We start from the raw sequence: 26686 nt of genomic DNA on the forward strand, positions 1-26686 counted from the left end.
GCTCTCTAGATCAATGTTTTAGCTTCAGTGAGATTGATCCTTGCTGGCAACATTTTTTTTTAAGAAGGCACCCCGTATCAAAGAACTGTGTGGGGATCAAAGGAAACCAGCCTTCTTTCTGAACCTCATTTCCTCATTTGTAAAATAGGAATTGTAAAAACTTGTAATTTGCAAAAAGGAATAGACAATGATCAATGAGATAGGTAAAGTATAGTAAAGTGCCTGCCATATGTTAGACTTTCAATAAATGCGAGTTCCTTCTTTAATCCAGTAGATCAACCCTTGTCCTTTACACCTGTCCCCCAAAATCCATCTATCCTGGTCAAAAATGACTGATACCAACCAAAACCAGGCTATATGATAAACTACTGTGTAAATACCATGAATTGGTATCTTGACTCTTTGTGATGCCAGATATTCATTTGACTACATTTTCTTCATTTCAACATTTAAAATTTTACTTTTCAATCAAACAAATTACTTTGTGATTCAGAGTAATTGGAGGGGAAAAGAAAGAGACCTTTGGCCGGGTGCGGTGGCTCACGCCTGTAATCCCAGCACTTTGGGATGCCGAGACGAGGTGGATCATGAAGTCAGGAGATCGAGACCATCCTGCCTAACACAGTGAAACCTCATCTCTACTAAAAATACAAAAAACTTAGCTGGGCGTAGTGGCGGGCGCCTGTAGTCCCAGTTAGTCGGGAGGCTGAGGCAGGAGAATGGTGTGATCCCAGGAGGTGGAGCTTACAGTGAGAGATCGCACCACTGCACTCCAGCCTGGTCGACAGAGCAAGACTCGGTCTCAAAAAAAAAAAAGAAAAAAAAGAGAGAGATCTTTCTCTGGTGCTTTTCTCCCCTCCTCTTTGTTAGAGATGTACCTGCATGCTCATTCAGGGACAAGTTATTTCTTTTTCCTGCCCCAGTCCTTCCTCACCTCTCCCATGCAGGTGTTTTTCTGGATTTAAAAACTACCTTGTCTCATTCTCTTTTCCAAGGCATATCAACTGTAGCAAACAAGTGGAGACATGTACACTATATGTCAAACATGGTGTTAGAGCTTATACAGGGATTATTTCGTTTTAAACAAATTCTTTTTCTCAAACCCTCTGAGTCTGAAGGTTTTGCTTTCTCGTACATCTTCTTAAACCTTACCCTCAACAAAAGTCACAGCAACAACAGAAATATGTAGAGTTGAAAAAAGCATTCGTCAAGAAGCAGTGTCAGCACGTGGTGGGCCTAAAATTACCAAGGTAAAAGAAAGAAAACTGGAATTCAGGTGGAATGTTCTGGTCGGAATCAGGCTAGAGTTTTTTTTGTTATGGTGGTTTGTTTTCGTTTTTGTCATTGTTTTGGATTTTTAATGTATTTTTAATGTATTCAACTTTTTTTCACTCCCTCCTCTGCTACCTACCACTCTAATCAAAGCCATCATCTCTCATCGATTATTTTTGATAGCCTCTCAACAGATCCCGTTTCTTCCACCATTGTACACGCCAGTCTATTCTCAGCACAGCTGCTAGACTGTCCTTATATCCTTCATTGACTTAAAATCCCACAGTGGCTCTCCATTTCACTCAGTGAAAGCTATCATGTATTCATTCAGTGGCCCACAAGGGCTCCACGACCTGGCCCTCCGCTCACTAGTACTCTCACCCTTGCTCCCTCCCTCCAGACACACTGGCCTCTTGGGTGGTCTTCATACACACCAAACAGACTCCTGGCCTGGGGCCTTTGCTACCTGTTTCTTCTGCCTAGAGAGAACACACTTTTACACTTTTCCTCCAGACCCACCTCATTTTTGCCCAGATATCACCCTCTCATCGAGGCCTACCCTACTTACCCATGATATTGCTCACTGCTCTCTTGAGCCCTTCCCAACACAGAACCAGAATTCTCAGTCCTCCTTATGCTGTTTTCCTTTTTTTCTTTAATCATAGCTCTTATCACCTTCCAGCATACATACAAGTTGCTTAACATGTTTCTTGTCTGTCTCCACAACACCTTGCAATATGAACTCTGAGAGCAAGAATTTTTAACTATTTTGTTCTCTGATGTTTCCTGAATGCCTAGAAATACGTCTGACACAAAGAAGGTGATCAATAAATATTTGTTGAATTAATGAAAGAATGAATGAATGATTTTACTATACTTCTTTTGAGGGTTGCAGCTTATGAATAATTTTACAGAGGAAAGAAATCTGAAGGCAAAGCTTTAACCATTCCTTTCTTATTCGTCTGCAGGAACTTTTGATTTGGTTTGCATAACAATAAAACACAATCTAGGAGGCATGAAACATAAATATCACGTGAGGCAATGTGGGAAGCCAAACCCTGATCAAACACAATACCAGGAGGAGAAAATTATTTACATTGCAGCCGAGGAAATGGAATGGGATTATTCTCCTAGCAGAAAGTGGGAGAATGAACTCCACCGCTTACAAAGAGAGAAGTATGGTGATAGCTCCAGTCTCTAAATGGGAAGCGTTCTAAGGGTTCTTTCTGAGTCTTCCTGTCTTTCCTTTCAGTCTGTCTGTGTGTGTCTGTGTCTGTGTCCATGTTGTATTTATTTGTGTTTGGTATAGTGGGTGTGTGTGGTATATTTACTTGTGTTTGTTATGGTATAGGTGTGCATAATGGGTATATGGGTGTGATATTTGTGTGTTTAGGATAGTCTCAATTATAAATCACTTCAAAATTTGTGTGTGTGTGTGTGCGTGTGTGTGACATATTCAATTGCAAAGGGCTTCAAATCTTTCTAAATATCTATATAACTTACTTATGGGCTTTATTTCTTCCTGCCTGTCTTTTCACTTCTTGCATCCTTCCTGGACATATGTTACTGTCTGATCTCACCACAGGAATAGTAACATAACTTCAGCTACTTTCGGTATTTACAATCTGTCAGGTTTTTCTTTTGTCTTCATTTTCTTCTACCTCTGTTCTTCTGAGAACTTCAAATTAAAGACACCCATTTTTCTCTTTTTGTACAATTTGATTTCTTTTTCTGGTTTTTCTCTCTTACTATTTATTTATAAAAACTAAATTTTATCCAGAAAATATGCTTTAAAATGTAGAGTGAATAACTATCTTGCTAGAATTAATATATATTTTAAAAAGATGACTTACATTTCTAGGTAAAACCGCTTCCAGATATAAGAAGTTCTTCCATATGAGTTCTTTGTCTAAATTAATGGTTAAATTAACTAACTTTGTGGGTTTTTTTTGTTTTTGCTCTTATTTTCTTAAAGCCAAACGAGCATGTTTGTGGATAAAAGTGGAACACTTCTTGGGTCCAAATACAAGAAAGTCTTATATCGTCAATATGATGATGACACGTTCACAAATCAAACAAAAAGGAATGAAGATGAAAAACATCTCGATATACTAGGTATTGATATGCCATACGATTGGTTTTCGAGTTTTTCTTGTCCTCAGCCATTAGAAATTGTTGTACGCATGGAGGCCGTTGTCAACCTCTACTTTGAAAGAGGAAAGTTCCTGTAATTCTAATTCGTTTGCTGATAGGCATTTTCACTGGGGAAAAAAATGATTCAAGTGTTGTTTCCTAAAAAATAAGGAGAATGTGGAAAAGTAATGTGCTCAGTGTCAGATTACCTGGATTCTTGCTCTCGGAATTAAAAAATTCTAGAAAGGAGTTTAGAAGTAGCATTTAGGGATTATTTCAATAAAATTAAAACAAAGTCCAGGGGACCCTAGTATAGTGAGGAAAGGAACTTCTTTATGTAAATTGAAGTGTCTTCTGTCTGAGTGAGGAAATTACAACTCTTTCTTCCACCCTTGATAGATCAACTAGGAAACCTCTGAGTCACCCCAGGTGCCCACATGCGACATTTCCACACGACCAACTCCTGTTTCAGTCTTAATATCTATGTGTATGTTAGAGGTTATTTTATGATGTGGGACTCTGAGGAGATGGATTTACATGCTGATGAAGAGGAACTTTTGCTCCTCTTGGCTCTCCGTGAGCCTCTAGAGCTTGTCTCTTTGTGAGCCCTGGAGGGAAGCCTCTTTGGAGGGAAGCCTCTTTGGAGGGAAGCCTATGCTATCCTGTTGCTGCTGCTTTTGAGTGGGCTCCTATCTTTAGTAGCCACAGGATGTTTGTTTTCTCTAGGATTCTGGCTGAATGCATGTAGAGAAATAATGCAATCTGACCCTCAAGGTTCTATCATTGTGTATGCAAAAAGGAAAACACTTATTAAAAAGAAAAAACATGCATATTGTTTGGGGAGGTGAAATGGTCACAGGGAGCAAAGAGACCCTGTCTTTAGCTAGCATTTAGCCTCCAGCAGGCATCTTCAGGGCTCTAATTTTAGTAATTGTAGCACAGGTTTGCAGAGTTCTTGCTGCTTATCTCATCTCAAAACCACCTGTGTTTCAGAAGTTTTCAGAGCCACTGATTCAATCTGCTTCCAAATAGAAAGAAGATTTAAAATTAATTTTATACCTGTAGTTCTTGGCTTAGGATGAAAGGGAGAGAGAGTAAAATGAAGGTTTTTAGTCTGTAAGAGAGAAAATCACTTTGGGTCAATAAACGGGCCTTGCAGCTCCTTGCAATCCTCCAGTAGAATAAGGAGCAAGAGAATAAAAGCCTTGAAATTTGAGATTGGTCAACAAAGAATAGAAAGGGTTTCATCTTTAAATTGTATGTTTTCCTAGGCATAAACCGATGTTCATTAAAATAAGTTTTCTGGCAAAAACAAGACAAAACAAAAACTCACAAAATTCTAAATGATTTAAAAATTTCAGGCAAAAATCATGTCTCATAAATCAGCAGTGATCTACTTGTTAAATGTTTTTATTTCATTTGGCTGCATGTTAAGTAAAAGGATAAGAACAAGTCACTGTGTAAATACTTAAGAAGACAGATGACTCATAATTTAAAATAAATAACAATTATCCAGACATATTCCTTTTTATATTCCCTAGGTCCATTAATATTGCTCAACCCTGGTCAAAAAATTCAAATTATCTTTAAAAATAAAGCCTCAAGACCGTATTCTATTCATGCTCATGGAGTGAAAACAAATAATTCCACTGTTGTTCCAACTCAGCCAGGTAATTACTCTGGGAGAAAAAAAAATCTCCAAAGCTTTTATGCAGGACTATGAGGCTAATGTTCTTTTAAATATATGGGTGCAGTTCCAGATGAGAGAGACCAGTGGACTAGTAAGATGGGCCTGAAGAAAGCATTTGGCGGGGAAGTTCCTTCTGCAAGTCAAGTTTACTTCCCGATTGGGGCACCATGAGCAAAACTGTGAAGTGAAGGTTTGGTCTTCAGGGACCACCTCCCTGGTGTATCAATTTATCCTCTAGATCCACCCTCCCTTCCACCTCTTTACCTGTCCAGCTGCCAGGTATTCTTATACTATATTCAATCTCTCCAACTAAGGTGCTAAGGTAGGAGTTGAGTACAAGATGTAATATGTGAGAAAGTAGGGGAGGATTGAGTCAATAAGAGGAAATGATGGACCCCATGTATTAACATTTCCATGAAATGGAATCACTGCTACACAGCGTGCCATTCAACATAATTAACTCAGAAGAACATTCATATTTTTTAATAAAAAATGCCCATTAAGCAGACTCTGATATGAGGATTTGTGTGTAGATAGTGCTCTTGGAATCAGCTAATATGGAAAGAATGAGAAATGAGTAGGATTGGACAGGGAGTGAGGTTGAGCAGAGATGCAGCCTCAACAGAAGTCACAGTCAACCCCGCTCTGATGATAGGGTGACCCTCAGCTGTCCTAAGCTGGAGTGACAGAGCTGGGCTGTTATGTCCCTGCAGCAGTTATTAGATGCAATCTTGAGCAAGGTGGCTTTCTTCAGCCAAGTCTCTCTCTAAAGCAGGCTGACACCTGCAGGAGTGAAATGTTCTTCATTCTTGATTGGGGATCTAGGGGTGTCCTAGAATGTCCACTATAGTTGCTCACCAAAACAAGTAGTTTTGGAAATTAAGAGTATCAATGAAAGCCAAATTCAGAAAGAAATGATGTGTAAAGCAGAGGGACTGATGATAGACTTTGATGGTGGGCAAAATATTTCTTTTTGTTTTTAAAAACAGTCTTATGGTCTGTTGAGTCTCGTATTAAGGGAGTTTGCAAGTCAGCCCTCTGTTCTGATTAGTTAGGAAAGGATCTACTACATGCATTCCACAAACACTTCTGAGTACTCTACCTGCTATATGCCAGGCATTGTGTGGTGTACTGGAAGGCAAGGGTTAGTGCTAAGTAGATTGTTACAGATTTGGGAGCTGGGGTTAGGGTTGGTTAATGTCACAGGACTGTAACTCCCATGGAGCTTTGGAAGTGGGAGACACAGGATTATGGTGGGGAGGGAGCAAAAGAACTTTACTGCAAGAATATAGAATTAAGATCCAATAGGACTAATATGCACAGCCTTGAGGGCAGGGAGGAAGTACATGTGATCCACACATTGGAAGGTTCAGAGCTGGGATTCAAGGCTTTGTCACGTTGAGTAATTGCCACATTGACTAAGATCAGAAAGCAAGAAGTGAAACCAGAAGTGAAAGCTAGGACTATGCTGCCTACTATTTTTATAGCTTTAGTGTTTGCTCATCGTCTGGTTCTCCATAAAGAAGTCTGATTTTAAAAGCTCTATTTAAATACACTTCATTTGTCTATTTCAGGAGAGATTCAAATATATAATTGGCAGATACCTGATAGAACTGGTCCTACCTCACTGGACTTTGAGTGCATACCTTGGTTTTACTATTCAACTGTATCTGTGGCTAAGGTAAAGTTTAAATCAAATAAGAGTTCTTATCCTATCTCCTCTTAGAAATTATAATGGAAGAAAGAAGGTGTTTATCATTGTTCTTAAAAATCTTAGTTCTGTGTAACTTTCTATTAAGTAAGTTAACTACTGTTCAGCTTTTATTCCTACGTGGGTCTGCGTTTTTCAAAAGCAAAATAAATTATTACATTATGGTTACTTAAGTTTATAATTCGTTGCATAATCTCACTGTGAGTTGAAAAATATAACTAATTATACAACAATAGACTATACTTTGTTCCACTGAATAGTATTTGAATTACAGAAAACAACATACTGTAAAGAATTTTAAAATTCAGTTGGATGTGGTGGCTGATATCTATACAAAAAATTTTAAAATTAGCCAGGCACAGTGGCACGTGCTGTAGTCCTAGCTATGGGAGGCTGAGATAGGAGGATCGCTTGAGTCCAGGAGTTCAAGATTATGCTGAGCTATGGTCACACTATTGCCTAGGTGACACAGCAAGATTCGGTCTCTAAATAATAATAATAATAGTAACAATAGTAATAATGAAGAATGGTATAATTCTGATTAATAAGAAATGAATATATACATATTGTGTGTGTGTGTATGTAGCGGGTGTATGTGTGTGTTTATATTTAAAACCCTCAATTATAGGGTTCAGGTTTATTTGCACTAAAAAAAAACAGTGCAAGTGTTCTGTTTGAACTCTTATCTTGGCCCACTCTGTCTGGAACAAGAATCTACACAGAGATTTAATTCAAAAACAAAATGAAGACTCTCAACTAAAATTTGCTGCAGGGGCAAAAGCACAAAGGTGAAGGGACTAACTCCTTTAGACTTCCTGCCAACCAACTTCAATGCCAGGAATTCTAATTAAAACCAAAATTCTTTTTTTATTAAAATGTCAAAAATAGAGCTAAATCCACTGAAAAATGTATCTAAAATCCCTTTCAGAGGTCTGGTGTTCTCTTTAGACTTCAACTCTAATGAATGAGGTTACAATTTTTCTTCAATCAAGCATTGAGCATGTCAAACATTTTGTTCCTCACTCTCAGAATCCTGATAATTAAAAACTCAGGATCTGACCTCATTAAAAACTAAAACTTGAATCTACCTCTTTTATTTTGTGAGGGAAAATGTTAGTTGTGGCCACAGTGAATGATCTTGCTTTGCCTCCTCAGGACCTTTACAGTGGACTGGTAGGCCCTCTGATTGTATGCCGCAAAGACATCAGCCCCAACATAGTTCACCGTGTTCTCCACTTCATGGTTTTCGATGAGAATGAATCCTGGTACTTTGAAGACAATATCAACACCTATGCTTCAGAGCCAAACAAAGTGGACAAGGAAGATGATAATTTTCAACTCAGCAACCACATGCATGGTAACATTCACTCACTGACTCACCAATGGTAACCCACAGGCTGCTCTGCACAAATGAAACAGATGAAAGGGCCTCACTCAGCACAGTTTATAGAATTCAACTACATTGGACTGGTATAGATCATGTAGACCAGAGGTCGGCAAATTTTTTCTGCAAGGGCCAGATAGTAAAGAAGTTAGGCTTGCAGGCCACATGGTCTCTGTCATAAGCCATACTCTACTCTGCCACTGTAGAACGAAAGTGGTCATAGACAATAGGAAAGCAAATGAAAGTGACTGAGAGCCAAAAACTTCATTTATGGATGCTGAAATTTTTATCTCATATACCATGTCAAGAAATAATATTATTTACCTTTTTTTTCAACGATTTAGAAATTTTAAAACCATTCTTAGCTCATGGGCTGCAGTAACAGAGGCAGTGTGTTGGGCCTTGCCCATATGCCACAGACTACTGACATAGCCAGCACAGCAAATGCTCATGCTTTCTAGAGCTATGCAGACAATGTAAAACCAGGAACATCAGCTGTCATTTCAGGAAGGCCTTACTACCATAATTTTCTAAGTATTTTGCCTGGATGAACACAGGGAGAGGTGGGGCTTGGGGCAAACCAAAGTGAACATGGTCCCACCCACCCTTCCATCACATTACCTTCACAGGCAGAAGTTTTGAAAACTTCATGCTCATCAACCAAAATTATTTTATGAGTTGACTGTGACTAGATGCATGTAGGTACATCTAGATGACCTCCCCCCATCTAGAATCACAGTAACAAGACAATTATTCCAATAGAAAGCACATAAACAATCTCACTTACTTTCTTAGCCAGGGAAACTTCTGGTCTTAAGCCGCTCAGCTGAGGGGGCTCAGAGATATGACTGGGTAAAAGATCCTTAACTAAGGCAAATTCAAATATAGTGATTTCCCACTTCTAAGGTTTTTTTTTTTTTTCTTTTTTAGAAATATATGTAAATTTAAAGTTAATTCAAGGGTGACATCCATTTTACCAATAGTCTTTTTAATAAGTGTCATAGAGGGCACAAAGCACCTTGCAAGGCCCTAAAGAGATACAAAGGCCCATAATATGGGTCATCTGCCCTCATGTTGTTTACAGTCTAAGGGACGCCAGACTTGCGACAATCCAAGGAGTATGACACGGGGTGGGATGCTGTCATGGGAATTTAAACACAGTGCAGTGCTTTAAATCCTTATTTGGAAGATTTGGAAAGGCTTCATGATAGGGAAGAGACATTCAAGTTGATTTTTTAAGGTTGCATAGGAGTCTGTCCACTTGGAAAAGGAGGGAAATGACATTCTGGGTAGATGGAAGAATGTGATCTAAGTCACATAGCACTTGGGAAGAAAGAGCCAACAGAATTGTGGAAGACCTCAAACACCTTGTTAAGAATTTAGACTTAATCTAAACCAGAGTTTCTTAACTTCCTGACCTTTTAGGTTAAATAACTCTTTGTTGTATGGAGTTATCCAGTGCATTGTAGATGTTTATCAGCATCTATATCCTCCACCTACTGGATGCCAGTAGCAGCTCCCCACAAGTTATGACAACCAAAAATATTTCTAGGCATTACCAAATGTCTCCTGCAGAACAAAATCACCTCCTGGAGAGAACCACTGTACTAAAGCACCAAGTATACTGAGCTAGGGATTGGTGGGGATAGATTTTAGGAATAACTCTGGCACTCACCTGGGCAATTGTACTCCAAGTATGGCCCAAGGACCAGCAGCATGAGCATCATTTGGGAGCTTGCTAGAAATACAGAATTTCAGGCTTCACAGACCTAAGTCAGAATCTGAATTTTAACAAAATCCCCAGGCCATATTCACGTTAAAGTGTGAGAAGCACTAGTCTAGAGCAGTGTCTTCTAGTTTCTTCTATTACATCCCTCCATCAGCTGAAAGCATTAGAGTTTAGCCTCCATAGATATATTAGTTACAAATTATATACTTGCACCACTGTACCAATGCATTTTATACATTTTAAAAATGCACACAAAATAGCAAAGTAAAAAGAGGATATGTGTGTGTGTATGTGTGTATGTATGTGTGTGTGTGTGTATGTGTGTGTGTATAATCTTCATATTTTATTTACATTACCCTTTGGAGACCACACCTATAGAGGATAAGAGGGGGCCTGGACCTCACAAATGGCCATTCCAGACATACAAGTGGCAGATCACAGAAGTTTGACTTAGGGCAGCTAAATAAGAATGCACACTCTAAATATTTTTCTTTGTCTTTTATGGAGGCAGGGTCTCACTATGTTGCCCAGGCTGTTCTTGAACTCCTGAACTCAAGTGATTGTCTTGCCTCAGCCTCCCAAAGTGCTAAGATTAAAAGCATGAGCCACCGTGCCTGGCCATTCCTGATATTCTAAGCCTCTTGTGATAATTTTAAATACACAATTCACCAATATAAGTATGCTTAGCTGTGAAATAGTCAAATTCAACCCGATTGTGTTAACACAAAGTCAGTGCCTCATTTCCTTGGGCAAAATAAACTCCTTAGAATTAGACACATCCATGAATGGATGTCTTGGTCACATTTAACAGCTTCCTCAGGCTGGCTTTAAAATCCCCATTGCTTCTGAAAACATTCATGATATTTTCTATAAGGATGATTATGCTTTTATAAAGTGGTTATTTTTAAAAAGCCCACATTATTTTAAATCCTTGTTGAATATAATAAACTGTGCCTTTCCCTGCCACCCACAGCAATTAATGGAAGACTCTTCGGAAATAACCAAGGTCTAACATTTCACGTTGGGGATGTAGTGAATTGGTATCTGATTGGCATGGGAAATGAAGCTGATGTGCACACCGTTCACTTTCATGGCCATAGCTATGAATACAAGGTAAGAGCCTTCAATGGGTCCATATACTGTGAGGCCTTGTAAACCAGTTATGGAGTAGTATGGCAGGATAACAGGGCTGGAAAGAAAATGACCAAGTCAGAAATTTGATCCATATCATCTATATCAGGTACAAGAAAATAATTATAATTTAGCTCTTTATATCCCATGGACACTTGATAAATGCTGACCAAAGAATGAAATGCCGACCAAAGAAAGAGATTCTCACTCTAATCTATTATTAGTTAATAGATAAATAAGACTTTTATAGTCATTTCTAGTTTTTCACTTTCTATCCCAACTTAAAAAAATGTTTTTTATGCCCTCAGTAACATAAAGAAAAATACTCTGAATGCTCATATGCATTTTGCCACATTAGCTTTCTCTTCTATGTTTTTTTCTGAATGCAATTCAAAGTACGTTGCAAACCTTATGACTCTTTACCCCTAAATACTGAATCATCCCTAAGAATAAAGATAGCCTTCACCCCAACTACAATAAAATGATCACACCCCCAAATTAACATTAATTCAATAATATAGTCTAATGTATAATCCATTCAAATGTCCCAAGTCGTCCTAAAAATGCTCCATATAGCTGCTTTTTGGTTTTTTTTTAAACCTAGGACCTGATCAAGACGCATACATAGCATTTGTTTGCCATTGCCATACAGTTCCTAAAATCTGAAGAGATCCCCTTGCCTTTTAAAAAAATTCCTCCCTCATAACATTTCATTTTTGAAGGGTCCAGGCCAGTTGTTTTGTAGAATGTTCCATATTCTACATTGACCTGATAGTTTCCTCATGATTGGATCCATGTTTAACAAATTTGCCTAGAACACCACAAAGGTGATGTTGTATGCTCCCCATGCATCACATCAAGAGGTACATGATGGCAATAGGTCCTCATATTGCTGAGGCTAAGTTTAAGAACTTGATTAAGGTGATTCTGAGAATATAGGAATAAAAACCATATCAAAGTGAATTTCCTATTCTTTCACTCAAAATCAGTTACACAGAAGACTTCTTTGATCTCTGGTCACAAATAAGTGTGTGGAGATTTCCCTCCCTCTGCAACCAATCAATCAGTTCCTCATTGGACACCAGCTAGGTGTCCTCCAATTCAATTTTGACACTATCTACCTTGATACAGCGTCAGACCCCCCGGTTGAGAGCTCAGTTCTACAAGGCTGCCCCCACTTCCAATGCCAATCATAAGCTCTAGGTTGTTTTCATATGCTTCTGTGCAGCAGGCTATAAATTGGGATTCCTATGACCCCCTCCTTGAATTCAATTAATTCCCTAGAATGACTTACAGAATGAAGGGAAATACTTGCTTACATTTACTGGTTTATCAAAAGGATATTAGAAAGTGTATTAATGAATACCAGGTGAAGAGATGCTAGGGTAAGGTATGGGAGGAGCACATGTGGCTTCTATCCCCTCTCCAGGTGAGCTACCCTCCAGGAACCACATGTTTGGCTATCTGGAGCCTCTCTGAATCCTGTCCATTTGGGTTTTTATTGAGGCTTCATTACACAGGCATGATTGATTAGATGATTGGCCATTGGTGATTAACTTAACCTTCAGCCTCTCTTCCCTCCCCAGAGGTTAGGGGATGCGGCTGAAAGTCCCAATCCTCTAATCCTGCCCTGGTCTTTCTGGTGACCAATCCTCACTGTAAACCAAAAATAAAATTCTAAGCCCCCCAAACAATTGAAAAATTGAATAAAATTCTAAGTATCCTCTAGACCAAGTGTATTCCTAAGTTAACCTGAAGAACTAATTCAGGCCACGATGGGAAGTGAGGGTTGGATATGCCTCATTATACTCTCCACCCTTTGGAATTCATTCTTAGCTGACCAGCATTAATATTAACATGAAGACCTGAAGACTGAAAGAACAGACTCTTTGTAGTAATAAGATACCAACATGACAGTTAGCAGGCCCTAAATTAGGAAATCAAAGTATTTTACCCTAAAATATATTTCTTTGACATTTTTTGAAACAGCCCTGCAAATCTAACTGTTATGGGGAAAATCTGCATTCTGCAGAGAATCCTCTTCCCTTTCCAGGTCTTTTTCCTGATCCAGGAGAGAATGAACTTACAAGAGTCTGGTACTTTTTTTTTGAGATGGAGTCTCGCTCTGTCGCTCAGGCCGGAGTGCAGTGGCATGATCTCGGCTCACTGCAAGCTCCGCCTCTCAGGTTCATGCCATTCTCCTGCCTCAACCTCCTGAATAGCTGGGACTACAGGTGCCTGCCACTACACCTGTCTAATTTTTTTGTATTTTTAGTAGAGACGGGGTTTCACTGTGTTAGCCAGGATGGTCTGGATCTCCTGACCTCATGATCTGCCCACCTTGGCCTCCCAAAGTGCTGGGATTACAGGCATGAGCCACCATGCCCGACTGGTTTGGAATGAATTTCTTAAAATGGATTTCTAATTTGATCATGCTGTGGTCTGAGTGACTGCTGTGGTTTTAATTATTTTTGCATTTGCTAAGGAGTGTTTTACTTCTGATTATGTGATCAATTTTAGAGTTAAGTACCATGTGGTGATGAGAAGAATGTATATTCTTTTGTTTTTGTGTGGAGAGTTCTGTAGATATCTGTCAGGTCTGCTTGATCCAGAGCTGAGTTCAGGTCTTGAATATCTTTGTTAAGTTTCTGTCTTCATGGTCTGTCTAATATTGTTAGGAGGGGGTGTTAAAGTCTCCCACTATTATTGTGTGGAAGTCTAAGTCTTGTTGTAGGTCTCTGAGGACTTGCATGATGAATCTGGGTGCTCTGTATTGGACACATATATATTTAGGAGAGTTAGTGCTTCTTGTTGAATTGAACATTTTACCATTATGTAATCCCCTTCTTTGTCTTGTTTTATTTTTGTTGGTTTAAAGTCTGTTTTGTCAGAAACTAGAATTGCTTTTTTCTGTTTTCCATTTGCTTGCTAAATTTTCCTCCATCCTTTTATCTCAAGCCTATGGGTGTCACTGCATGTGAGATGGCTCTCTTGAAGACAGCATACAGATGGGTCTTGGTTCTTTATCCAGCTTGCTATTCTGTGTCTCTTAACTGGGCCATTCAGCCCATTTACATTTAAGATTAGTGTGTGAATTTGATCCTGTCATCATAATGCTAGCTAGTTATTTTGCAGACTTGTTTATGTGGCTGCTTCATAAACCACTATATGGTTGCTTCATAGTGTCACTGGTCTCTGTACTTCACTGTGGTTTTATAGTGGCTGGTAATGGTTTTGTCTTTCCATATTTAATGCTTCCTTCTGGAGCTCTTGCAAAGCAGGGTGGTGGTGACAAGTTCCTTCTGCATTTGCTTGTCTGAAAAGAATCTTATTTTTCCTTCACTTATGCAGAAGCTTAGTTTGGCCAGATATGAAATTCTGGGTTGGAAATTCTTTTCTTTAAGAATGTTGAGGGGCGGAGCAAGATGGCCGAATAGGAACAGCTCCAGTCTCCAACTCCCAGCGCGAGCGACACAGAAGACCGGTGATTTCTGCATTTTCAACTGAGGTACTGGGTTCATCTCACTGGGGAGTGCCAGACGATCGGTGCTGGTCAGCTGCTGCAGCCCGACCAGCAAGAGCTGAAGCAGGGCGAGGCATTGCCTCACCTGGAAAGCGCAAGGGGGAAGGGAATCCCTTTTCCTAGCCAGGGGAACTGAGACACACAACACCTGGAAAATTGGGTAACTCCCACCCCAATACTGTGCTTTAAGCAAACAGGCACACCAGGAGATCATATCCCACACCTGGCCGGGAGGGTCCCACACCCACGGAGCCTCCCTCATTGCTAGCACAGCAGTCTGTGATCTACCGGCAAGGCAGCAGCGAGGCTGGGGGAGGGGCGCCCGCCATTGCTGAGGCTTAAGTAGGTAAACAAAGCTGCTGGGAAGCTCCAACTGGGTGGAGCTCACAGCAGCTCAAGGAAACCTGCCTGTCTCTGTAGACTCCACCTCTGGGGACAGGGCACAGTAAACAATAACAAACGCAGCAGCTCTGCAGACGCAAACGACTCTGTCTGACAGCTTTGAAGAGAGCAGTGGATCTCCCAACACGGAGGTTGAGATCTGAGAAGGGACAGACTCCCTGCTCAAGTGGGTCCCTGACCCCTGAGTAGCCTAACTGGGAGACATCCCCCACTAGGGGCAGTCTGACACCCCACACCTCACAGGGTGGAGTACACCCCTGAGAGGAAGATTCCAAAGCAAGAATCAGACAGGTACACTCGCTGTTCAGAAATATTCTATCTTCTGCAGCCTCTGCTGCTGATACCCAGGCAAACAGGGTCTGGAGTGGACCTCAAGCAATCTCCTACAGCTACAACCTACAGCTGAGGATCCTGACTGTTAGAAGGAAAGCTATCAAACAGGAAGGACACCTACACCAAAACCCCATCAGTACATCACCATCATCAAAGACCAGAGGCAGATAAAACCACAAAGATGGGGAAAAAGCAGGGCAGAAAAGCTGGAAATTCAAAAAATAAGAGCGCATCTCCCCAGGCAAAGGAGCGCAGCTCATCGCCAGCAACGGATCAAAGCTGGACGGAGAATGACTTTGACGACATGAGAGAAGAAGGCTTCAGTCCATCAAATTTCTCAGAGCTAAAGGAGGAATTACGTACCCAGCGCAAAGAAACTAAAAATCTTGAAAAAAAAGTGGAAGAATTGATGGCTAGAGTAATTAATGCAGAGAAGCTCACAAACGAAATGAAAGAGACGAAAACCATGGCACGAGAAATACGTGACAAATGCACAAGCTTCAGTAACCGACTCGATCAACTGGAAGAAAGAATGTCAGCGATGGAGGATCAAATGAATGAAATGAAGCGAGAAGAGAAACCAAAAGAAAAAAGAAGAAAAAGAAATGAACAAAGCCTGCAAGAAGTATGGGATTATGTAAAAAGACCAAATCTACGTCTGATTGGGGTGCCTGAAAGTGAGGGGGAAAATGGAACCAAGTTGGAAAACACTCTTCAGGATATCAGCCAGGAGAACTTCCCCAACCTAGTAGGGCAGGCCAACATTCAAATCCAGGAAATACAGAGAACACCACAAAGATACTCCTCGAGAAGAGCAACTCCAAGACACATAATTGCCAGATTCACCAAAGTTGAAATGAAGGAAAAAATCTTAAGGGCAGCCAGAGAGAAAGGTCGGGTTACCCACAAAGGGAAGCCCATCAGACTAACAGCAGATCTCTCGGCAGAAACTCTTCAAGCCAGAAGAGAGTGGGGGTCAATATTCAACATTCTTAAAGAAAAGAATTTTAAACCCAGAATTTTATATCCAGCCAAACTAAGTTTCATAAGTGAAGGAGAAATAAAATCCTTTACAGATAAGCAAATGCTTAGAGATTTTGTCACCACTAGGCCTGCCTTACAAGAGACCCTGAAGGAAGCACTACACATGGAAAGGAACAACCGGTACCAGCCATTGCAAAAACATGCCAAAATGTAAAGACCATCAAGGCTAGGAAGAAACTGCATCAACTAACGAGCAAAATAACCAGTTAATATCATAATGGCAGGATCAAGTTCACACATAACAATCTTAACCTTAAATGTAAATGGACTAAATGCTCCAATTAAAAGACACAGACTGGCAAACTGGATAAAGAGTCAAGACCCATCAGTCTGCTGTATTCAGGAGACCCATCTCACACGCAGAGACATACATAGGCTCAAAATAAAGGGATGGAGGAAGATTTACCAAGCAAATGGAGAACAAAAAAAAGCGGGGGTTGCAATACTAGTCTCTGATAAAACAGACTTTAAACCATCAAAGATCAAAAGAGACAAAGAAGGCCATTACATAATGGTAAAGGGATCAATTCAACAGGAAGAGCTAACTATCCTAAATATATATGCACCCAATACAGGAGCACCCAGATTCATAAAGCAAGTCCTTAGAGACTTACAAAGAGACTTAGACTCCCATACAATAATAATGGGAGACTTCAACACTCCACTGTCAACATTAGACAGATCAACAAGACAGAAAGTTAACAAGGATATCCAGGAATTGAACTCATCTCTGCAGCAAGCAGACCTAATAGACATCTATAGAACTCTCCACCCCAAATCAACAGAATATACATTCTTCTCAGCACCACATCGTACTTACTCCAAAATTGACCACGTAATTGGAAGTAAAGCACTCCTCAGCAAATGTACAAGAACAAAAATTATAACAAACTGTCTCTCAGACCACAGTGCAATCAAATTAGAACTCAGGACTAAGAAACTCAATCAAAACCGCTCAACTACATGGAAACTGAACAACCTGCTCCTGAATGACTACTGGGTACATAAAGAAATGAAGGCAGAAATAAAGATGTTCTTTGAAACCAATGAGAACAAAGATACAACATACCAGAATCTCTGGGACACATTTAAAGCAGTGTGTAGAGGGAAATCTATAGCACTAAATGCCCACAAGAGAAAGCAGGAAAGATCTAAAATTGACACTCTAACATCGCAATTAAAAGAACTAGAGAAGCAAGAGCAAACACATTCGAAAGCTAGCAGAAGGCAAGAAATAACTAAGATCAGAGCAGAACTGAAGGAGATAGAGACACAAAAAACCCTCCAAAAAATCAATGAATCCAGAGTTGGTTTTTTGAAAAGATCAACAAAATTGACAGACCACTAGCAAGACTAATAAAGAAGAAAAGAGAGAAGAATCAAATCGACACAATTAAAAATGATAAAGGGGATATCACCACCGACCCCACAGAAATACAAACTATCATCAGAGAATACTATAAACACCTCTACGCAAATAAACTGGAAAATCCAGAAGAAATGGATAATTTCCTGGACACTTACACTCTTCCAAGACTAAACCAGGAAGAAGTTGAATCCCTGAATAGACCAATAGTAGGCTCTGAAATTGAGGCAGTAATTAATAGCCTACCAACCAAAAAAAGTCCAGGACCAGATGGATTCACAGCTGAATTCTACCAGAGGTACAAGGAGGAGCTGGTACCATTCCTTCTGAAACTATTCCAATCAATAGAAAAAGAGGGAATCCTCCCTAACTCATTTTATGAGGCCAACATCATCCTGATACCAAAGCCTGGCAGAGACACAACAAAAAAAGAGAATTTTAGACCAATATCCCTGATGAACATCGATGCAAAAATCCTCAATAAAATACTGGCAAACCGGATTCAGCAGCACATCAAAAAGCTTATCCACCATGATCAAGTGGGCTTCATCCCTGGGATGCAAGGCTGGTTCAACATATGTGAATCAATAAACATAATCCAGCATATAAACAGAACCAAAGACAAGAACCACATCATTATCTCAATAGATGCAGAAAAGGCTTTTGACAAAATTCAACAGCCCTTCATGCTAAAAACGCTCAATAAATTCGGTATTGATGGAACGTACCTCAAAATAATAAGAGCTATTTATGACAAACCCACAGCCAATATCATACTGAATGGGCAAAAACTGGAAAAATTCCCTTTGAAAACTGGCACAAGACAGGGATGCCCTCTCTCACCACTCCTATTCAACATAGTGTTGGAAGTTCTGGCTAGGGCAATCAGGCAAGAGAAAGAAATCAAGGGGATTCAGTTAGGAAAAGAAAAAGTCAAATTGTCCCTGTTTGCAGACGACATGATTGTATATTTAGAAAACCCCATTGTCTCAGCCCAAAATCTCCTTAAGCTGATAAGCAACTTCAGCAAAGTCTCAGGATACAAAATTAATGTGCAAAAATCACAAGCATTCTTATACACCAGTGACAAACAGAGAGCCAAATCAGGAATGAACTTCCATTCACAATTGCTTCAAAGAGAATAAAATACCTAGGAATCCAACTTACAAGGGATGTAAAGGACCTCTTCAAGGAGAACTACAAACCACTGCTCAGTGAAATAAAAGAGGACACAAACAAATGGAAGAACATACCATGCTCATGGATAGGAAGAATCAATATCGTGAAAATGGCCATACTGCCCAAGGTAATTTATAGATTCAATGCCATCCCCATCAAGCTACCAATGAGCTTCTTCACAGAATTGGAAAAAACTGCTTTAAAGTTCATATGGAACCAAAAAAGAGCCCGCATCTCCGAGACAATCCTAAGTCAAAAGAACAAAGCTGGAGGCATCACGCTACCTGACTTCAAACTATACTACAAGGCTACAGTAACCAAAACAGCATGGTACTGGTACCAAAACAGAGATATAGACCAATGGATCAGAACAGAGTCCTCAGAAATAATACCACACATCTACAGCCATCTGATCTTTGACAAACCTGAGAGAAACAAGAAATGGGGAAAGGATTCCCTATTTAATAAATGGTGCTGGGAAAATTGGCTAGCCATAAGTAGAAAGCTGAAACTGGATCCTTTCCTTACTCCGTATACGAAAATTCATTCAAGATGGATTAGAGACTTAAATGTTAGACCTAATACCATAAAAATCCTAGAGGAAAACCTAGGTAGTACCATTCAGGACATAGGCATGGGCAAAGACTTCATGTCTAAAACACCAAAAGCAACGGCAGCAAAAGCCAAAATTGACAAATGGGATCTCATTAAACTAAAGAGCTTCTGCACAGCAAAAGAAACTACCATCAGAGTGAACAGGAAACCTACAGAATGGGAGAAAATTTTTGCAATCTACTCATCTGACAAAGGGCTAATATCCAGAACCTACAAAGAACTCAAACAAATTTACAAGAAAAAAAACAAACAACCCCATCAAAAAGTGGGCAAAGGATATGAACAGACATTTCTCAAAAGAAGACATTCATACAGCCAACAGACACATGAAAAAATGCTCATCATCACTGGCCATCAGAGAAATGCAAATCAAAACCACAATGAGATACCATCTCACACCAGTTAGAATGGCGATCATTCAAAAGTCAGGAAACAACAGGTGCTGGAGAGGATGTGGAGAAATAGGAACACTTTTACACTGTTGGTGGGATTGTAAACTAGTTCAACCATTATGGAAAACAGTATGGCGATTCCTCAAGGATCTAGAACTAGATGTACCATATGACCCAGCCATCCCATTACTAGGTATATACCCAAAGGATTATAAATTATGCTGCTATAAAGACACATGCACACGTATGTTTATTGCAGCACTATTCACAATAGCAAAGACTTGGAATCAACCCAAATGTCCATCAGTGACAGATTGGATTAAGAAAATGTGGCACATATACACCATGGAATACTATGCAGCCATAAAAAAGGATGAGTTTGTGTCCTTTGTAGGGACATGGATGCAGCTGGAAACCATCATTCTCAGCAAACTATCACAAGAACAGAAAACCAAACACCGCATGTTCTCACTCATAGGCGGGAACTGAACAATGAGATCACTTGGACTCGGGAAGGGGAACATCACACACCGGGGCCTATCATGGGGAGGGGGGAGGGGGGAGGGATTGCATTGGGAGTTATACCTTATGTAAATGACGAGTTGATGGGTGCAGCACACCAACATGGCACAAGTATACATATGTAGCAAACCTGCACGTTGTGCACATGTACCCTACAACTTGAAGTTTAATAATAATAAATAAATTAAAAAAAAAAAAAAAAAAAGAATGTTGAATATTGGTCGCTGATCTCTTCTGGCTTATAGGGTTTCCACTGAGAAGTCCACTGTTAGTCTGATGGGCTTCCCTTTGTAGGTGACCTGGCCTTTCTCTCTGGCTGCCCTTAACATTTTTTCTTTCATTTCAATCTTGGAGAATTTGATGATTTTGTGTCTTCGGTTGATCTTCTCATGGAGTATCTTACTGGGGTTCTCTGTATTTCCAGAATTTGAATGTTGGCCTGTCTTACTAGGTTGGGAAAGTTCTGGATGATATCCTGAAGAATGTTTTCCAATTTGGTTCCATTCTCCCCATCTCTTTCGGGTACCCCAATCAGTCATAGGTTCAGTCTTTTTATATAATCCCATATTTCTCAAAAGTTTTATTCATTCCTTTTTATTCTTTTTTCTCTCTTCTTGTCTGCCTGTCTTATTTCAGAAAGATACTCTTCAAGCTTTGAGAGTCTTTCCTCCATTTGGTCTATTGTACTATTGTTACTTGTGATTGCATTGTGAAGTTCTCGTGTTGTTTTTCAGCTCCATCAGGTCAGTTATGTTCCTCTCTAAACTGGCTATGCTGGTTATCAGCTCCAGTATTGTTTTATCATGATTCTTAGTGTCTTTGCATTGGGTTACAACATGGACCTTTAGCTCAGTGAAGTTTGTTATTACCCACCTTCTGAAGCCTACTTTTGTCAATTCAGCCAACTCAGCCTCAGCCCAGTTCTGTGCCCTTTTTGGAGAGGTGTTGTGGTCATTTGGAGTAGAAGAGGCACTCTGGCTTTTTGAGTGTTCAGCATTTTCACGTTGATTTTTTCTCATCTTTGTGGGCTTATTTACCTTTGATCTTTGAGGTTGCTGACCCTTGAATGAGGCTTTTAAGGGGTCTCGTGTCGTTGTTTTCTCTTTGTTTTCTTTGTTTATTTTTAACAGTCAGGACACTTTTCCATAGGGCTGCTGTGGTTTGCTGGGGGTCTGCTCCAGACCCTAGTTGCCTTGGTTTTTCCTGTACCTGGAGGTATCAACAGTGAAGACTGCAAAACAGCAAAGATGGCAGCCTGATACTTCCACTGGAAGCTCCATCCCAGAGGGGTACTAACCTGTTGCTGGCCCGAATGCTCTTGTAGGAGGTGTCTGGAGATCCCTGTTGGGAGGTCTTGCCCAGTCAGGAGGAACAGGTTCAGGGACTTGCTTAAAGCAGCCGTCTGGCTGCTTTTTGGTAGGGCAGGAGTGTTGCGTTGCTGGGGACCCTTCCTGGACTCTTCAGAGCCAGCAGGGTGGAATGGCTGAGTCAACTGAACTGCAGAGATGGCAGCTGCCCATTTCCCTGGGAGTTCTGTCTCAGGGAGAGGTCAGAGTTCTGTCTGTATAACCCTGGCTGAAACCAGTTGCTGAAACCCCTGCAGGGAGTCCTCGCCCAGTAGCAGGAATGGATCAGGGTTCCACTTAAAGAAGCAGTTTGGCCATGCATGACCTGGCACAGTGACTGTGCTATGTTGTAGGGGACCCCTCCTCATCCGGATTGCCTGGGCTTTCCAGAGTTCACAGGCTGAAATAGCTGAGTTGACTGAACCACAGAGATGGTGGTTGTCCTTCCCCCTAGGAATTCTATGCTGTCCCAGGCAGTTTCCAACCTGTTGCCATTGGCTGCCTGGAATTCCAAGCCAGTGGGTCTTAACTTGTGAGGTGCCATGGAATTGGGGCTTGCAGAACAATGCTGCTTGGCTCCTTGGATTCAGCCCCCTTTCTAGGGGAATGTATGGATGGATCTCCTGACTTGCCAGGATTCCTGGGGCTGGAGTATATAAAACTTCTGGGTCTCTGTGTGTGACTCCATGGCTGCTCTGCTGAGTCCATACAGTTTTGTGTATGGGGCCAAAGCCCTGGTGGCATGGGCTCATGAGGGGATCTCCTAATCCTCAGGTTGCAAAGATCCATGGGAGAAGCATGGTTTCCTGGGTGGTGTCACACAACCACTTACCACTTTCTTTAGCTGGGGTTGGGAGTTCCTTTGGCTCCATGCCACTCCCACATGGGCTGTCGCTACACCCTGCTTTTCTTCATTCTCCATGGATCTGAGTGGTTTGCCTAGTCAGTCCCAGTGCAAGAACCTGGATATTCCAGTTGAAGTTGCTGAATTCACTTGCTTCTTTCATTCCTCTCCACGAGCGCTGCAGACTACAGCTGCTTCTAATCAACCATCTTGGCCCCTCCCCCATACTTCTTTACAATTGTTATCATGACCACTTTTGACTCATCATTTCTTTATGATAAGTATTTTAAATTTTATCCTTCCTCTTTCAGTTTCCAAGTTTGTATCATTCATTAATGTTTACTTAAAGAGCTTTTTATTTCTTCATCCTAATTCCTTATGTAAACATTAATGTATAATTTAGGATCAATTATATTCTCTGTGTTTCACACCTTAGACATTTAATCCAACCACTAGGCATTAGTACAGTTCACCTTTTCCACACAGATAAAAGTTTCAGATAAAGCTTTCCTGAATTCCCGATGTATTATGTTAATAGCTTCTTTAATGCAGTGTTTATTGTATAAATAAATTAGATAAGCAAGCACCTCTTGGTTTGCACAAAGCCTTATTGGTGTGCTGCTTTATTTCCCACCATTTAATGAACAAATTTATTCCTCTTAAATTTATTTTTGGCATAAAAACTCTTTATTATGGAGAATTTTATATAATAAACAGAATAATGTAACAAACCCCTATTACCCAAATCTAATCACCGTGAACTCACTACACTTTCATCTACACTCCCCATTTTTTTTAAAGCAAAAGCCTACATATTAGGATTACTCATTTCATAAGTGTTTATATTAAAGACTTTTAAAATTGGGCCAAAAAAGGGCCGGGTGTGGTGGCTCACGCCTGTAATCCCAGCACTTTGGGAGGCCAAGGTGGGCAGATCACAAGGTCAGGATATCGAGACCATCCTGACTAACACGGTGAAACCCCATCTCTACTAAAAATACAAAAAATTAGTCATGCGTGGTGGCGGGCGCCTGTAGTCCCAGTTACTTAGGAGGCTGAGGCAGGAGAATCACTTGAACCCAGGAGGTGGAGGTTGCAGTGAGCTAAGATCACGCTGCTACACTCTAGCCTGGGCTATAGAGTGAAACTCTGTCAAAAAAAAAAAAAAAAAAAAAAAAAAAATTGGGCCAAAAGAGATATTTAAAATCTGGTCATCATGTTTTACAGATTATCTGATTTTGTCAAATATAATAGTTCAGTCCAGCAAATGCCTCTGACATACCTAGAACCATGCTAAGTGTTGCATGGAACTGAAAGGAAATCAGAATTGTTTTTCAGGGACAATTGCAGGGAAATTATATGAAGCATTAACAAAATAGGGAACTTTCCTAGAAGCAGGAAGTGATAGAAGTTGGATTTAAACCCTGGCTCTCACTCTAGAGTCTGAACTCTTTAGTGCTTCACAAAACCGCCTCCCTTAAGTATAATCCTATTTATATCACAGAGCCTAGTATCACCGGCTCTCAACTTTAACCACTCACTCTAAACCCATTGCAGGATATATCTAGCCTCCCACCTTGAGGCAGAATGCTATCACACCAGCATCTATGCAGACACTGGGCTCTATTCCCTGAAACTCCCAGGGCAGTGAAGCAGCCCTCTGTGGTTACTAACCGAGTTCTGGGACAAGCCAGCCAGTCACAGCTTGGTCCCTAAAGCTACAGTCTGCTTGGGTGCCAGGGCTCTAGGTATATTTTCCATATTTACTGATGGTTTGGACATTGTCAATTTGTAGTTAAATTTTTTTTTCATACTGTTCTCTACATGTTTCTGATATCCAAAAAGTGTATCCTAGGTCATCTGTATTATTTTCACTTTAGTTGCAAAATTAATGTTCCTAAATAACCATGGCTAGAGCTCCAACTCTGCATCCAGTAAGAAACAGCTCAGTCTTTCTCCTGTCTGCCTTCCGATATCTGCAGGGAGTCTTGAGAGCTTAAATGTCTTCTATTTACCCCAACTCTAACTTCCTGCTTCTGCTCATCTCCCTTGCCTCTCAACGCCTGTGGCTGGTATTTTTTCATATCTGTGTGCAATTCCAAAAATGCAGCACATCCCATTTCCTTTGGTACTCTTAAGCAACCACAAAATCAAGGTCATTGTGAGTCACAGACTTTTAGTGAAAGAGTGGGGATAAATGAAGTTTTTTTTCCAGTGCTACATAATGAAAGCACTTACCATTTGACATTAGATGCCCCACCCCCAATTACCCTTTCACCAGCATCGCTGAGAGCCTCTAGCTCATTTGCCTTTTACGCTCACCCTCAGGACTTGTTTCTCCACATTTTTCCTCTCTAGACTCTCTGGCATCCCTTCTCTCCTCAAATTATTCAGAACTCTTGAGCTGCAGTTCCCCAACCCACCCCTACCACCATCCTCCAAATACTTCTCATGTTATTTTGTAGAGCAATTCACCTTCCTTTTAGTCTCTTTCAATCCATCTGGACTAGGGCCTAGGACTTCATCTCTAAAACTCTAAGCAGCCTACAGAGATAGTTTCCTAAACATTGGGTTCTTTGCTTAGGAGAGAAATTAGCTAAAAAGTGCCCTCAGCCCTCAGCCCTCAGCCCTCAGCTCCAATCTCCAGAAGGCAGACTTGGTTGCAGATGCCAAGGGAGCTCCTCCTCCCTTCTCCTCCCTTTCCCCTTCTCTTTCCTGTAACAAGGAGTTTTTCTGATTAGCTGCATCTCAAGAAATGACAATCCTTCACATCAACATGTTATGTCACATCAACATAACATCTTGAGTTAGAAATATGTCAGTTAGAACCTTTGGGATTTGAGACTAGAAGTTCTCTGAAATCTAGAGTGCTCAGTGGTGTGAGACATTGGCAAGTTTCTGACACCAGTACTAACTACAGGTACCCTTGTAGAGTGAAACATTTTCTTTGTGTTCTACCTAACACTGGAATGTTCTGGGACTTACTTCTCCAAAGCCTCAAGTGTACACAGAGAAGAGAACAAAATAGCTTTAATAGCTCAATCCTTCCCTTTCCTTCCCTTCCGTTCCTTTCCCTTACCTTCCCTTCTCTTCCCTTCCTTTCCTTTGCTTTCCCTTTTCTCTTCCCTTTTTTTCTCCCTCCCCTCTCCTCCCCTCCCCTCCCTTCTCTTGGCTTCCACTCCCTTCCCTTCCCCTTTCCTTTCTTTTTCCTTTTCAGATGGCATCTTGCTCTTTTACCCAGGCTGGAATACTGGAGTGCAGTGGCATGATCATAGTTTACTGCAGCCTTGAGTAATCCTTCCACCTCAGCTTCCCAGGTAGCTGGGACTATGGGCACACACCACCGCCTGGCTAATTTTTAAAATATATATTTTTTTAGAGATGAGGAGCTTGCTATGTTGCTCAGGCTGGTCTTGAACTCCTGAGCTCAAATCATCCTCCCCTGCCGCCCCAGCTTCCCAAGTGATGGATTACAGACATAAGCCACTGTGCCCAGCCCAGCACCTAATGCTTTCTAATTGTCACCTAATTAGGTATATCAGAATTTGGGAATTACAGCAAGTGGTAGAGTGACATCTTTTAGAAGCCATGTAATGGTGTTTAATCTCCTTGTTAAGGATTGGGGAGTGTATCGATCTGATGTTTATGACCTTCCTCCTGGTGTCTATCGAACTGTAAAAATGTATCCAAGAGATGCTGGAACCTGGTTATTTCATTGCCATGTTTTTGAGCACATTGGTGCTGGAATGGAAAGCACTTACACTGTACTTGAAAGAAAAGGTAAGATCCATTGGCTAAATTAATTAGAAGTGATATTTAAACAAATGCAGTATTTCTATAAGGATATTATAAATGCATTGTACAGTCACATAATGTGATGTGCCACTCATTCATTCAAAGATTACTACTTGGAGATGACCAAGATATTCTAGTTTTATTTTCTTTGTAAAACTCAGATAACTTTTCATGATCTGATAAAAGATACTCCAGAGTTAAATGTAATTTCCAGATTCACATAAGATGTACATATAAGGTATAAACAGACAATTCATAGAAGATCAAAAACAAAT

General features: G+C 40.5%; 1 protein-coding gene across 1 annotated transcript in view; it reads left to right on the forward strand.

Annotated features, from left to right (window-relative positions):
* The window catches only part of LOC103241501 (ceruloplasmin-like), a 52212-nt gene that overhangs the window by 23798 nt on the left and 1728 nt on the right, over positions 1–26686 (forward strand). Inside the window, exons 12-18 of the mRNA XM_008008754.3 lie at positions 2241–2448; positions 3248–3387; positions 4947–5075; positions 6670–6776; positions 7962–8163; positions 10893–11032; positions 26234–26396. Coding sequence (XP_008006945.3) covers positions 2241–2448; positions 3248–3387; positions 4947–5075; positions 6670–6776; positions 7962–8163; positions 10893–11032; positions 26234–26396 — 1089 coding nt within the window. The remainder of the gene's footprint in view (positions 1–2240; positions 2449–3247; positions 3388–4946; positions 5076–6669; positions 6777–7961; positions 8164–10892; positions 11033–26233; positions 26397–26686) is intronic.

This window comes from Chlorocebus sabaeus, chromosome 15, assembly GCF_047675955.1.
Source record: "Chlorocebus sabaeus isolate Y175 chromosome 15, mChlSab1.0.hap1, whole genome shotgun sequence".
NCBI classification, from domain to species: domain Eukaryota; kingdom Metazoa; phylum Chordata; class Mammalia; order Primates; family Cercopithecidae; genus Chlorocebus; species Chlorocebus sabaeus.